The 16,445-nt window shown below is 40.9% G+C and overlaps 1 gene segment (V, D, J or C); it reads right to left on the reverse strand.

The window, feature by feature from the left end:
- Positions 1-12,896: 12,896 nt before the first annotated feature.
- Positions 12,897-13,328, reverse strand: LOC114229631 (Ig heavy chain V region 1B43-like). The segment is given in 2 exon segments: positions 12,897-13,186; positions 13,283-13,328. Coding segments are annotated over 2 exon segments (336 nt in total).
- Between the last annotated feature and the right edge of the window lie 3,117 nt (positions 13,329-16,445).

Consider the following 16,445-nt stretch of genomic DNA (forward strand, 5'->3'; position numbering starts at 1 on the left):
CTCAAAATGGCTCTCCCTGTCACCAGTTTACATTTCACTAAACTTCTGGGCTGTTAGTGTGCAAAAGGAGCCCTGGCTGGTGTGGCTCAGGTGATAGAGCGTCGGCCTGTGGACTGAAGGTCCCGGGTTTGATTCCACTCAAGGGCACCTACCTTGGTGGCAGGCTCCTTCCCTGGTCGGGGCTCATGCAGGAGACAACCAATCAATGTGATTCTCTCACATCGATGTTTCTCTCTGTCTCTCCTTGATCCTTTCACTCTCCCTAAAGACAATGGAAAATATCCTTGGGTGATTATTAACTAACAAAAAAATAATAAAAATTAAATAATTTCAAAAGAATGATTAAAAAAATGGAATGTGATGTCTCTTGGAGCAAAATCCTGGATAGAAACCTGAGGCACCAAGTCGTCCTTGGGGGCAGATGAGCACCTCCCGTCTCAGAGGATAGCAGCCACCTGTGTCATCCTTCTGCCGCCCCAGGCAGGTGAGGACAGACGGACACAGGAATCTGGGACTGTGGTCACTTGCTCCTTCTGGGAAGGTGGCCACCACCACTTGGAAAGTGCAATCACACTGGGGAGGGGGTGGGGCATAGGCTGGTCAAACACCACAAAGCCTTACTTCTCTCTTCCTTTTTATTTTTATTCCCAGGATCCCCCAATTTCATCACCTATGGCTGGAGCTCAGAGGAAGCAAGATCCTTTAAACTACTGTGCTGGCCCTTTAAGAGGAACAGCCTGGGTCGCCAGCTCCTTCCATGTCACTCAAAGACAATTTCTTCTGGTTTTTACAACCTGAACTTATGAGGACTTCTATTACCAGCTCTGCAAACCTGGGTTGTGGGTTTGGTGTGGGGCTGGGACCCTTTGCTTCTCACAAGGGGCCTCCACAGTTGAGATATCCCTCCTGATTAAGCACACACCACATGTGGATGTCGGATTTGCCTGTTCCCTGCCTCTGCCCTTCCTACCAATCTCGGTGTGCTTTCTCCCATAGCTTCCAGAACAGAATGATGGTTGTTCTATCTTTTAGTTGTACATTTCATGTGGTTGTGGGAGGCAGGAAGAACATGCATTTAACTATGTCTCCAAATTGGTTTTCACTTATTTCCAATTTTTTAAACAAGAGGCTTATATTATTGATTTAAAGGTATTTATTCTTTTCTAACATAAGCATTTAATGCTAAACATTTCCCTCTAAGCACTGCTCTAGCTCCATCATAGAAAATTTGATATTTTTGTAATTTCATTTTCTTGCTGTTTTGAAATACATTATCTGTTAGTTTAGAATTCTATGTTGATGTTTCTTCAATGTTCCTTCAGCTCTTTAGAGTCCTCACTCAATTTTCTCTGGTTTTGGTAGTTTATCATGTGACCTTTGATGTTTCTATTAATCTTGTTCCTTGACTCACTTGTGGTTTTTTCTTTGCTGGCCTTAGGCATATTTTTTCATGAGTTTGACTTTATTGTGCCTTAATTTAATGTTGTTTATTTTCATTCTTCTTGGGGTACATAGGTGTCCTTAGATCTCTTTATAGTTTACATGAAATTCTGAAAATCTATTTGCTATAATTTCTTCAAACATTTTACTTGGTATCCCCTCTCTCCTCTTTCTGGTATTCCCATTACGTGTGTGTGTGTGTGTGTGTGTGTGTGTGTGTATGTATGTATGTATATATATCTATATATATCTATATATCTATATCTATATCTATATCTATATCTATATCTATATCTATATCTATATCTATATCTATATCTATATCTATATCTATATCTATAGATATATATATATCTATATATATTACTGCTTTATTGTCTCTTACATTCCTGTCACTTGATTATTTTTTTTGAAAATTAATTGTGTGTTATATTTCAGAGAGTTTCCATTATACTTCTATAAGTTCACTTACAGTTATTCTTTAGTGTTAGTCTTACTCCATGTATTTTTCATTTCAGATGTTGTTATTTTCTTATCCTCTAGAAATTAAAAATACAGAGCAGTTCTGCCAACTCCTTTCTGTGAGATTAAAGCCCTTGTGTGTTTTATCCACCAGAAGCTCCTGACAGAAGACTGTCCCTTTGCTAGCACAGCGGAGGCTATTGGTTGCTGGGGCTGCAATAACGTTTCTCTGGTCACTGCCCAACAATGTCCCAATGGCCTCCTTAAAATTGCAATGTCTCCTGGAGGGGATATCAAAGGGAATATTAAGGACTCCTTCTGACTGATCACTGGGGCAGAGGAAGTAACTGACTTCCTCTAAGGGGTGGTGTGAAAGGAAACATAAGGCATAAAGTGAGGAGGCAGTGAGTCCTTGAGGAGGGTGTTTACTCCTGGAGAATAAAACCACTTACCAGATGATCAGAGAATATACCCTCTAGGTCCCAGCTCCTGAGCTGGTCCTCATGCTCTCCCTGGTGTCCTGAGCATCCTCATGAAGCCCAGCCCTGCTTCCTCACTCAGGGAGGTTTATGTCTGGGCTCACACTGACTTCCCCTCACTGTGTCTCTCACACGGTAATACACAGCTGTGTCCTCGGTGGTCATGGAGCTCAGGTGCAGGGAGAACTGGTTCTTGGACGTGTCTCTGGAGGTGGAGGTTCGGATCTTGAAGGAGTGGGTGTAGTAAGTGTTTCCATTATTATTTATGCACCCCATCCACTCCAGTCCCTTTCCTGAGGGCTGGCGCATCCAGCTTCAGCAGTAACCACTGGTTGTGATGGAAAATCCAGAGACAGTGCAGGTGAGGGAGAGGATCTGTGAGGGCTTCACCAGTCCTGGGCCCAACTCCTGCAGTTGTAACTGGGACAGGACACCTGGGACAGAGAGGTCACTGTGAGTCCTGGGCTCAGATGCAGGATCCCCATCTCTTCATGTCTAAGGCCTTGAGTCACTCACATCTGGGAGCTGACAGCCAGAAGAGGAAGAGCCACATGGGATTCATGTCTTGTAAGTGAGGTTCTTATCTCCCAAAAGTATTCTCCAGCGTGAGGAAGCCTTGCATTTAAGTGGACACCAACTATGTGTGTGTGTGTCTGGTAGCTATGTGGGCATTTGCATATGGAAGGTGTCTGTACATACAAAGGGCAAGAGGTGAGGGAGGTCCCGGTCTCTGGGGCTTCTCCTGGAAGGAGGTGCTGACTGTACCCTCAGAAAACCAGGCCCTCCTTTGGGTCCTGGTCACCGTGCCCAGAGACCTCTTCTTCCACAGGAGGAGATGTGCTGCAGGAGGTGGTCAGAAAGTAGGATGTGGGAACAATCAGTGACTCCTTAGGGATAAAATCAATGTGCCTCTGCTTCCAGGGATATAGATATAGATATAGATATAGATATAGATATAGATATAGATATAGATATAGATATAGATCTTCTCTTTTATCATCCTTTGTGGATATTTTCATTGATTTTTAGAGGGAAAGGAAAGGAGAATGGGAGAAAACATTGATGTGAGAGAAAAATGTTGATCAGTTAGTTGTGTCTCATATATGATTCTATAGGAAATCAAACTTGAAACATTTTATGTACTTATTTATTTAAATGTATTTTATACACATTATAATTAAATTGGCAAACACCAATGACAAAGTAAGAATCTTAAAAGCAGCCAAAGAGACAGAAAGTTACCTACAAAGGAACCCCCATCAGACTAGCAACTGATTTCTCAACAGAAACAGAAACTCATCAGGCCAGAAGGGAAAGGAATGAAATATACAAAGTCATGCAAAGGAAGAGTCTGAATCCAAGAATACTGTACCCAGAAAGGCTATCAATTAAAATTGAAGGTGAAATCAGGAGCTTCATAGACAAAAAAGGACAAAGGGAATTTATTACCACCAAATCAGCAATGCAAGAAATGCTAAAGGGTCTGCTGAAAAAAAAAAAAAAAAAGAAAATAAAAAGGAAGTAAAGAAGGAACACAGGGATAAAGAATAAAAATGGTGACAAATAAGTACCTATCAATAATAACTTTAAATGTAAATGGGCTAAATGCCCCAATGAAAAGACATAGGGTAACGGACTGGATAAGAAAACACGACCCATTATATCTTCTGTCTACAAGAAATTCACCTCAGAATAAAAGACTCACACAGACTGAGGGTGAAGGAGTGGAAAAAGACTTTTCAGGCTAATTGAAATGAAAAAAAAAAGCTGAGGTAACAATACTTATATCTGACAAATTAGGTCTCAAAACGAAGGACATAACAAGAGGAAGGCCACTTTATAATATTAAAGTGAGAAATCCAACAAGAAGAATTAACACTGGTAAACATATACGCACCCAATACAGGAGCACTCAAGTACATTAAAAAACTTCTGGAGGATATCAAAAGAGAGATTGACAGCAATACAGTCAAAGTAGGAGACTTTAATACCCCACTATCACCATTGGGCAAATCCTCTAAACAAAAAATCAGCAAAGAAACATCAGTCCCAAATGACTCACTAGACCAGATGGAATTAAATGACATCTTCAGAACATTTCACCCCAAAGCCACAGAATATACATTCTTCTCAAGTGCACATGGGTCATTTTAAAAGATAGACCACATATTGGGTCACAGGCAAAGTCTCTTCAAATTCAAGAAGATAGAAATCATATAAAGCATCTTCTCAGATCATAGTGGCATAAAACTGGAAATAAACTACAATAAAAACAAAAAAAAATCAAACACATGGAGACTAAACAGCATGCTATTAAACAATGACTGGGTTACCAGAGCGATCAAAGAAGAAATAAAAAACATCTTGGCAAAAAACACAATGAAAACACAACAATCCAAAATCTATGGGACACAGTGAAAGCAGTCTTGAGAAGGAAGTTCATAGCTCTACAAGCCTACTGCAAAAAACAAGAACAATGGTAATAAATTACCTAACCCTACAACTCAAAGAGTTAGAGAGAGAGCAACAAGAAAGCCCAGCATAAACAGAAGGAAGAAAATAATAAAGATCAGAGGAGAGATAAATGACATAGAGACCAAAAACAAAACAAACAAACAAAAACAGTACAAAAGTTCAACAAAACCAGAGCTGGTTCTTTGAAAGGATAAACAAGATTGATGAACCTCTAGCCAGGCTCACCAAGAATTAAAGAGAGAGGACCCAAATAAACAAAATCAGAAATGAAAGAGGAGAAATAACCACTGATGCCACCAAAATAAAAAGCATTGTTAAAAAATACTATGATCAACTCTATTCCAACAAACTGGACAAACTGGAGGAAATGGACATATTCCTAGAGAAATACAACCTTCCAAAACTCAGTCAGGAAGAATCTAAACATCTCAATAGTCCAATAAATATGGAAGAAATTGAAGCAGTCATCCAAAAGCTTCCAGCAAACAAACGCCCGGGGCCAGACGGCTTCACTGGGGAGTTTTACCAAACATTCAAGGAAGAACTAAAACCTATCCTCTTCAGACTATTCCAAAAAATTCAAGGGGAAAGAACACTTCCAAGCTCCTTCTATAAAGCCAGCATCACCCTAATACCAAAACCAGATAAAGACAACACAATGAAAGAGAATTACAGGCCAATATCCCTCATGAACATAGATGCCAAAATCCTCAACAAAATTCTAGCAAATCAGATCCAGCAGTACATCAAAAAGATCATACACCACGACCAAGTAGGATTTATCCCAGGGATGCAAGGATGATACAATATCTGCAAATCAATAAATGTGATACATCACATAAACAAATTGAGAGATAAAAATCACATAGTCATATCAATTGATGCAGAAAAAGCATTTGACAAAATCCAACACCCTTTCTTGATAAAAACTCTCAACAAGGTGGGAATAGAAGGATCATCCCTCGACATAATAAAACCCGTATATGATAAACCCAGAACCAACATCATACTGAATGGGCAAAATCTAAAACCTTTTCCCCTAAGAACAGGAAAAAGACAGGGATGCCCACTCTCACCACTGCTGTTCGACATAGTACTGGAAGTATTACCCATTGCAATTAGACAAGAAGAAGAAATAAAAGGCATCCAAACTGAAAAAAAAAAAAAAAAGTAAAGCTGTCCTTATTTTTATTTTTTTTATTTTTTATTTTTATTTTCTTCAATTTTTTTTATTAAGGCATTATATGTGTACATATCTTACCATTGCCACCCCCCACCCCACTCCCATATATGCCCTCACCCCCCAGAGTTTTGCATCCGTTGGTTATGCTTATATGCATGCATACAAGTAATTGATTGATCTCTTATCTCCCCCACCTCTCCCTAACTTTCCCCCTGTAATTTGACAGTCTGTTTGATGCTTTACTGTCTCTGTATCTGTCCTTTTGTTCAAGTTTATAATGTTCTTTATTATCCATAAATGAGTGAGATCATGTAGTATTTTTCTTTCATTGACTGGCTTATTTCACTTAGCATAATGTTCTCCAATTCCATCCAGGTTGCTGCAAATGATGAGAATTCCTTCTTTTTTATGGCAGCATAGTATTCCATTGTGTAGATGTACCACAGTTTTCTGATCCAGTCATCTGCTGACGGGCACCTAGGCTGTTTCCAAATCTTAGCTATTGTAAATTGTGCTGCTATGAACATAGTGGTGCATATATCCTTTCTGATTGGTGTTTCTAGTTTCTTCGGATATATTCCCAGGAGTGGGTTTACTGGGTCAAATGGGAGTTCCATTTTCAGTTTTTTGAGGAAACTCCATACTGTTCTCCACAGTGGCTGCACCAGTCTGCATTCCCACCAGCAGTGCACGAGGGTTCCTTTTTCTCCGCATCCTCGCCAACACTTGTCATTTGTTGATTTGTTGATGATAGCCATTCTGACAGGTGTGAGATGGTACCGCATTGTTGTTTTGATTTGCATCTCTCGGATAATTAGTGACGTTGAGCATGTTTTCATGTGTCTCTTGGCCTTCCTTCTGTCTTCTTTTGAAAATATTCTATTTAGGTCTGTTTCCCATTTTTTTATTGGATCATTTATCTTCCTTTTATTAAGTTGTATAAGCTGCCTGTAAATGTTGGAGATTAAACCTTTATCTGTGATGCCATTTGCAAATATGTTCTCCCATGCAGTAGGCCTTCTTGTTGTTTTGTTGATGGTTTCTTTTTCTGTGAAAAAGCTTTTTATTTTGATGTAGTCCCATTTGTTAATTTTCTCTTTAGCTTCCATTGCCCTAGGGGCAGTGTCAGTGAAGAATTTCTTTTGGCACATGTCTGAGATTTTGCTGCCTGTGGATTGCTCTAGTATTTTTATGGTTTCCCGTCTTATGTTTAAGTCCTGTATCCATTTTGAGTTTATTTTTGTGTATGGCGTAAGTTGGTGATCAAGCTTCATTTTTTTGCATGTATCTGTCCAATTTTCCCAACACCATTTATTGAAGAGACTGTCTTGACTCCATTGTATGTTCATGTCTCCTTTGTCAAATATCAATTGAGCATAGTGGTTTGGGTCAATATCTGGATTCTCTATTCTGTTCCATTGATCTATATGTCTGTTCTTGTGCCAGTACCAGGCTGTTTTGAGAGCAGTGGCTTTGTAATACAGCTTGAAATCTGGTATTGAGATCCCTCCTACTTTATTCTTCTTTCTCAGGATTGCTGTGGCTATTCGGGGTCTTTTTTTATTCCAGATGAATTTTTGGAGAGTTCTTTCAAGGTCTGTGAAATATGCCATTGGTATTTTAATGGGGAGTGCATTGAATCTATAGATTGCTTTGGGTAGTATGGACATTTTAATGATGTTGATTCTACCAATCCAGGAACATGGTATGTTCTTCCATCTGTTTACGTCTTCCTCTATCTCTTTTTTCATTGTCCTGTAGTTTTCCGTGTATAGGTCTTTTACCTCCTTAGTTAAGTTTATTCCTAGGTATCTTAATTTTTTTGGTGCGATGGTAAATGGGATTGCCTTTTTAGTCTCTCTGTCTGTAAGTTCACTATTGGTGTATAGAAAGGCCATAGATTTCTTGGCGTTAATTTTGTATCCTGCTACATTGCCAAATTCATTTATTAAGTCTATTAGTTTTTTGACGGAGTCTTTCGGATTTTTTATGTACAATATCATGTCGTCTGCAAATAAAGACAGCTTTACTTGTTCTTTTCCAATTTGGATGCCTTTTATTTCTTCTTCTTGTCTAATTGCAATGGCTAATACTTCCAGTACTGTGTCAAACAGGAGTGGTGAGAGTGGGCATCCCTGTCTTGTTCCTGTTCTTAGGGGAAATGTTTTAGTTTTTGTCCATTGAGTATGATGTTTGCTGTGGGTTTATCATATATAGCTTTTATTATGTTGAGGTATGAGCCTTCTATTCCCACCTTGTTGAGAGTATTTATCAAGAAAGGGTGTTGGATTTTGTCAAATGCTTTTTCTGCATCAATTGATATGACTATGTGATTTTTATCTCTCAACTTGTTTATGTGATGTATCACGTTTATTGATTTGCGGATATTGTACCATCCTTGCATTCCTGGGATAAATCCTACTTGGTCATGGTGTATGATTTTTCTGATGTACTGCTGGAGCCGATTTGCTAGAATTTTGTTGAGGATTTTGGCATCTATGTTCATGAGGGATATTGGTCTGTAATTCTCTTTCATTGTGTTGTCTTTATCTGGTTTTGGTATTAGGGTGATGCTGGCTTCATAGAAGGAGCTTGGAAGTGTTCTTTCCCCTTGAATTTTTTGGAATAGTCTGAGGAGGATAGGTTTTAGTTCTTCCTTGAATGTTTGGTAAAACTCTCCTGTGAAGCCGTCAGGCCCCGGGCTTTTGTTTGCCGGAAGCTTTTTGATGACTGCTTCAATTTTGTCCATAGTTATTGGCCTATTGAGCTCTTTAGATTCTTCTTGATTGATTTTTGGAAGGTTATATTTTTCTAGGAATATGTCCATTTCCTCCAGGTTGTCTAGTTTGTTGGAATAGAGTTGTTCGTAGTATTTTGTAACAATCCTTTGTATCTCAGCCGGGTCTGTTGTTATTTCACCTCTTTCATTTCTGATTTTGTTTATTTGGGTCCTCTCTCTTTGTTTCTTGGTGAGCCTGGCTAGTGGTCCATCAATCTTGTTTATCCTTTCAAATAACCAGCTCTTGGTTTTGTATTGTTTTTTTGGTCTCTATGTCATTTATCTCCGCTCTGATCTTTGTTATTTCCTTCCTTCTGGTTACACTGGGCTTTTCTTGCTGCTCTTTTTCTAGCTCTTTGAGTTGTAGGGTTAAGTAATTTATTACCATTGTTTCTTGTTTTTTTGCAATAGGCGTGTAGAGCTATGAACTTCCCTCTCAAGACTGCTTTCGCTGTGTCCCATAGATTTTGGATTGTTGTGTTTTCATTGTCATTTGTTGCCATGATGTTTTATATTTCTTCCTTGATCTCTCTGGTGACCCAGTCCTTGTTTAATAGCATGCTGTTTAGTCTCCATGTGTTTGATTTCTTTGGATTGTATTTATTGTAGTTGATTTCCAGTTTTATGCCACTGTGATATGAGAAGATGCTTGATATAATTTCTATCTTCTTGAATTTGAAGAGACTTTGCCTGTGACCCAGCATATGGTCTATCTTTGAAAATGACCCATGTGCACTTGAGAAGAAAGTATATTCTGTGGCTTTGGGGTGAAATGTTCTGAAGATGTCAATCAATTCCATCTGGTCTAGTGATTCATTTAGGATTTCTGTTTCTTTGCTGATTTTTTGTTTAGAGGATTTGTCCAGTGGTGATAGTAGGGTATTAAAATCTCCTACTATGATTGTATTGCTATTAATCTCTCCCTTGAAATCCTCCAGGAGTTTTTTTATGTATTTGGGTGCTCCTATATTGGGAGCATATATGTTTACCAGAATTATTTCTTCTTGTTGGATTTCTCCCTTTAGTATTATGAAGTGGCCTTCTTTATCTCTTGTTATGGCATTTACTTTGAGGTCTATTTTGTCAGATATAAGTATTGCTACCCCAGCTTTTTTTTTCATTTACATTTGCCTGAAAGATATTTTTCCATCCCTTCACTTTCAATCTGTGTGAGTCTCTTGTTCTGAGGTGGGTCTCTTGTAGACAGCATATATATGGGTCGTGTTTTTTTACCCATTCAGCTACTCGGTATCTTTTGATTGGAGCATTTAGTCCATTTACATTTAAAGTTATTACTGAAAGGTATTTGTTTGTAGTCATATCTATTTTTGTGTCTGTATTCCTTCTTACCTGTTTATTTCTTCTTTTTACAGTATTCCCTTAAGCAATTCTTGCAATGCTGGTTTGGTGGTGATAAACTACTTGAGCCTTTTTTTATCTGCAAAGCTCCTGATTTCCCCTTCAATTTTGATTGATAGTCTTGCTGGATATAGTATTCTTGGATTCAGTCCTTTGCTTTGCAACACTTTGTATACCTCCTTCCATTCACTTCTAGCTTTTGTGTTTCTGTTGAGTAATCATTTGACAATCTGATGGGTATTCCTTTGTAGGTAACTCTCTGTCTCTCTCTTGCCGCCTTTAAGATTCTCTCTTTATCATTTATATTTGCCATTGAAATTATGACATGTCTTGGTGTGGGTCTTTTGGGGTTTATCCTGCTTGGGACTCTCTGTACTTGCGTAATTTTTATCTTTCCCATATCCGGGAAGTTTTCTGTCATTATTTCTTCAAATAGATTTTCTAATCCCTGCTGCTCTTCTTGTCCTTCTGGCAGCCCTATTATACACATGTTACTTCGTTTCATGTTGTCCCGAAGCTCCCTTAGGCTTTCCTCCTGCTTTTTAATTATTTTCTCCAATTGCTGTTCAGTTTGAGCTTGTTTCTGTACCTGATCTTCTAACTCACTAATTCGGTCCTCTGCTTCTTGTAGTCTACTGTTGAAACTTTCCATGGTGTTTTTGATTATAGCTATATAACTTTTCATTTCTTCCTGATTCTTGCATAAGTTGTTGATTTTCTCATCCATCCGATGTATAAATTCCATGACCATTACTCTAAACTCCTTTTCGGTCATGTCGCAAGCTTCAGTTTCACTGATTTCCTTTCTTGGCGACTCCACATTTTCTTTCCTCTGTGAGTTATTTCGATTCCCCATTCTGGCTATCACCAGAAAGCTCAAGCTTCCGTTTGCGTGGACCTGGGTCGTGTGCTGTGGGGACTTCGCTCCACCCGAGTTTCACTGAAGTGCTCTGACACTAGGACGTGTGGCTGCCTTTGGTTGGTGGGAACCAGACTTGCCCAGGGTCAGTGTCCCCAGTGTTCCGTTTGGTCTCGTATGCACACTGTCTGCACCACACTGTTGGTATGTGCCGAAAATGAGATCCTTAGCATGTATCAGGAGTCAGAGTTTCCCTGTTTCTGCACCAAGACTCGAGTGTCAGAGTCTCTGTTGCCTTGTGCAGTTTCTCGTTGAGAATCAGGGTCCCTGTGTGTGCATGCACCAACAATTGGGGTCGCTGGCTCTTAGTGTGAATGCGCTGTGAGTCAGGGATCCCAGGCAGCTGTGTCCGGTGTGCCAAATTCCCTGAAGTGGAGCTGCGTCCTGTGTGTGCTCTCTCTACTGAGCCAAACCGGCTAGGGCGCACACTCTTAATTTCCTGAAGGTGAGCTAGCTCTGTGCACTGTACTGGAGTCCCGGAAGGGGGGCGGAGTCCGTCCTGCGCGCCAAATTCCCCAAAGGAGAAGCCCCTCTGTGCAAGCACTAAGATTCCCGAAGGGGGAGCTGTGACCGGCAAGCCAAATTCCCCCAAATTCTCCGAAGGGGAACCCTCTGTGCGCACTGACAGATTTCCCCAACAGGGAGCTGCTTCTGTCCTGCACGCGTGCACACGCGTCAAATTCCCTGAGGAGGAGCGAGTCCCTGCGCAAAGTTCTGCGGCTTGGGCGAGGGGCGGGTCTATCAGTTAAAATGGCGCTGTCTGCGCGCCTGCGGGAAGGGGGATAGGCTATTTGACTCACGGAATTCTGCCGGGAAGTCTGGATTCTTGTTGTTTGTTGGTCTGAAGCTATGATAGCAGTTCTCTGTCCCCAGTGGCTGCAGGGTCCTGGTTTGTGTCAGAAGCCAGGATCCGAGTCTCAGGCAGCTCTGTTTCTCAAGATGGCGTGGTCTCCGCATCCGCAACAGCCGCGGAGATGTGTCCGCTTTGTGCACGGGGCTCCGCCGTCTAGGATTGCCCGGTTAAGCAGCCCCTTGGAAGACCTGCAGAATCTAACTGACCCTAGCTCATACACACACACACCACACATGTCTACACTCTCCTCTATGGGTTCCTCACTCACACTCTCTCTTTCCCTACCTTCCTGCCGGTCGCCATCTTCTTTCTCCTTGTCCTTATTTTTAGATGACATGATATTGTACATAAAAAACCCGAAAGACTCCATCAAAAAACTATTAGACTTAATAAATGAATTCGGCAATGCAGCAGGATACAAAATTAATGCCAAGAAATCTATGGCATTTCTATACACCAATAGTGAACTTACAGAAAGAGAGACGAAAAAAGCAATCCTATTTATTATCACACCAAAAAAATTAAGATACCTAGGAATAAATTAAACTAAGGAGGTAAAGGACCTATATGCGGAAAACTATGGGACACTGAAAAAAGTGATAGAGGAAGATGTAAACAGATGGAAGAACATACCATGTTCATGGATTGGTAGAATCAACATCATTAAAATGTCCATACTACCCAAAGTAATCTATAGATTCAATGCACTCCCCATTAAAATATCAACGGCATATTTCACAGACCTAGAAGGAACTCTCCAAAAATTCATCTGGAATAAAAAAAAAAAAAAGACTCAGAATAGCTGCAGCAATCTTGAGAAAGAAGAACAAAGTAGGTGGGATCTCAATACCAGATATCAAGCCCCCTGTTGTCCTGAGGGCCCCCTGCAGCCCAGGACTGATGCCTCCCTCAGAGAGGTTTGTCTCTGGGCTCACACTGACTTCCCCTCACTGTCTTGCACAGCAATACAAGGCCGTCTCCTTAGTGGTCAAGGATGTCAGCTGCAGGAAGAACTGGTTTCTGGCCCTGTCAGCAGTGATGGAGATGCGGCCCTGGAACACTGTGTTGTAGCTTGTGCCCCCTGTCCAGTACTCCAACCACTGCAACCCTTTGTCCCGGTGCTGGCGGATCCAGTTCCAGTAGTAACTGCTGGTGACTGAGCCCCCGGACACAGTGCAGGTGAGGGAGAGGGTCTGCAAGTGCTTCACCAGTCCTGGGCCGACTCCTGCAGCTGCACCTGGGACAAGACACCTGGGGACAAGGAGCATCAGTCCTGTCAGTCACGAGCAGTCACAGCATCCCATGACCCCTGTCTGACCCCTGAGACCCTCACCTTGGGGGGCTGTCAGCAGGCACAGGAGAAGATCCAGCAGCCTCATCTTCTTCTAGATCACAGCTCTGTCTTCCCAGAGACCTCAGCCCTATGTGAGGAGAGAGCTGTCAGCCTGCACAGCCCAAGAAATGATGTACCCTGGAGCTTGAACAGAAATTTGCATGTGGGGCAGCCCTATTCTTATAAGTGTAGGGCCTGAGGTTAGGCCTCCCTGCCAGTCTGGAGCCCCTCTTTGGGCATTTATTTCCTTGACCTCAAGCAGCATGTAAGTCAGGGAAAGAGACCACAAGGCTCATGAGACACAATGGAATTAGGTCAAAGACTGGCCTAAACTTTCTGAGCATAAGAAGCAATGGTGGATTTGATGAGTAGGTTACATTGTTAACTTTTCATACATCTTTCAAACAGGTGTAAAGTGGATCAGCATTTGTTCAGACCATTTCTGAATGTCAAAATCTTATTGTTTACACAATTTCCAAAATTTTTGAATCTAATTTTTAGAAAAAATTCCTCCCTTTTGTGAAAAAAAAAATAAATGACAGCCATTCTCAATACCTTATATCTTAATTTATGAAGGTAGTTTGACCTGAGAAACCACCTCCAAAGCACAGCAGGTGGGACATTCGTGATTCTTGATGTTGGAAACTATGTGATTGTGTCTATAGCTTCCTATACAAAATATTTCTTTATGCAAGCCCATGGCCTATGGCAGAAACCCCTAACTAGTTACATCAGAAATATTTATGACTTTAAGTGGAGAAAAGACAAGAAAGAAAAGCAGTGATCATGCATGTACACAACTCAGAATCATTCAAATGTTGAAGTGATGATGGAAGGAGGTTTACCTGTTTTCTCTGTCTAGTGTTATCAGTGATGTCAGAGTTCAGAGGCAGTGAGTGAAGAGAATTCTTACCATAGAATTTCTTACAGGAAAGGAAACCTCAACCCTGAGAGGAAACCCTCACTCCCAGCTTTTCTCTGCCCTTCCCCTGGGAGGTCATAATGGTCAGAGGGTGTTAGGATCTTCAAAAAACATACAACATCTTTAATGTATAATTTATTAATTCTCCCATCAGACATTTGACTTGGAAAAATATTCTTTATGATTATGTTTTAATTTGCTTAATGGAATCTTTGATGGCACAAAAGTCTTTAATTTTGACCAAGGCTAATTTCATAATATTTTCTTTAATGGTACTTGTTTGGGTTGATTTTACAAAGAACTACCCAGAAAATTATGAGCCTGGTTTGGCTACAGCAGCCATTGGAGCAGGTTCTGGTAGCAGAAGTGGGTGCTGCCTGGAAACTACCCATTAACCTGGACTTGACTGTGGAATTGTGTAAGGGGAGGAAGGTGGACTTGATTTGAGTCACATGACAGAAATATCTTAGATGTTCATGAACAGAGAGTTACTGGACATATGGGTTTAAAGCCTCCTCCAGTGACGGCCCAGAAGGAAGTGCAGAGCATGATAGAGGCAGTTTGTATCATCATAGGAAATACCCGAATAATGTTGTGCAGGATTATTCTTAGAAATAACAACATTAAAGATCACGAAGGCAGGGATCAAGAGAAATAAGGAACATGTCATTGTAAACTGTTGGTAAGGGGATCCCTTTTTCCAACATGCACATTCTCACAGTATCTCTGTTTTAGAAGGTAACATCTTCCCAGGTCCAGGGGATCCGCACTTGGACACCTTTAGGGTCATTACTGACCTGGTCTCACCATGGATAATCCAAGATGCATAGTCATTGTGTTACAATATATGAAATCTTTAAATACTTACAGGAAGAATGGACACTCCTCACTGGAGGACCCATGGTGATGGTGTGTCTGAAAGAGGAGCCATCATTCATTAGGCCAAGACCCGTGTCTCACGCCATCGTAGTGATCATCATCATCATCGTCATCATCACCATTTGGTTACTTACAATCATTCTTCTCGTTTTCTATAGACATGGGGTTGTCCACACACAATGACTTTTAAGAGGACAAGAAGGCAGGCGTCTCCTCTTTGGATGTTATTGGGAAATTGAAACCCCAATGGCCCACCTGCAAGGAGACACAAGACCTTCTTAAAATTGATGACCTTGGATAAAGTACATATCCCACTATGACATTGGACTAAAACCAGTGTCCAATTCTGTCATCTCTGTAACCACTACATTCACCATAATCCCAACAAAATCATGATCACCTTCATCATCCTCATTTGGTTACTTATAATTATTGTTCTCATTTTCCCTAGACCTATTTTTTGAACACATGACACTTTATCTCAATTTTTGCTTATTTTGTAAAGTTTTTAAGTAAAATAGGTAGCCATACTCTAATGTATTTTTTGTTTGACTGCTGACAACTGAGAGCTTATTCTTGCCTCTTTCCCATTTGCCATCAGGGGAAATATGGTAAGAAATCATGGTTTTGTCTTTAGATGTCATTGGGAGATTAAAACCAAACAAGCCATTGGAAGCAGAATTCCTCCTCCTTCACCACCACCTCAACAAAAGAAAAGCACCAAGCCAGTCCCTTTTTCTGACTCCATCAAAGCAGTTCTTACTTTCCTGTCCTCCCAGAGATTTCAACTATGCACACAATAAACATTCCATATCCCTTGGTGTGTGTGTTTGTCTTCAGCCTGGTCATCTGTACCAAGCTGCTATGGTTCCCTCTGCCTCTGCCTGGTGTCACCTGCTCTCTGTGCTATGAGCACGATGACAAAAACAATGACCTTTACCAAAGGAGTCTTTCTTCACTAGCTTTGGGGTCACAATCCACTGGTGCCCACTGTCCAATACACTCATGTCTTGCTGCTGCCTGGCTAGGACAATGAGCTGTGTGGGGCTGAGCTGTGTTGAATCATCAGTGTCTCTGGTTGGATTTAGCTGACTTGAGCAGAAAACTTCATCATTAATTGTTAGTTGGCACAAGAGTGTCTGAGACAACCTATGACAAAGTTGTCTCTGTTTACAACAGAATTCCTAACTCAGACTTCAGAGGTAAGCATAGAATCAGGAATCCAGAGGTTCCCTGAGGGAAACTGACATGAAGAGGAAACCACACAGGAAACTAGCCCAAACTCTACCTGCACCTGCTGCTGGGATGTTCCTCATGTTCAGAGACCCTGAGCGCCTCCTGGTGGTCACAGCCTCTCCTGCA

Source organism: Eptesicus fuscus, chromosome 24 (genome assembly GCF_027574615.1).
Source record: "Eptesicus fuscus isolate TK198812 chromosome 24, DD_ASM_mEF_20220401, whole genome shotgun sequence".
Taxonomy (NCBI): Eukaryota; Metazoa; Chordata; class Mammalia; order Chiroptera; family Vespertilionidae; genus Eptesicus; species Eptesicus fuscus.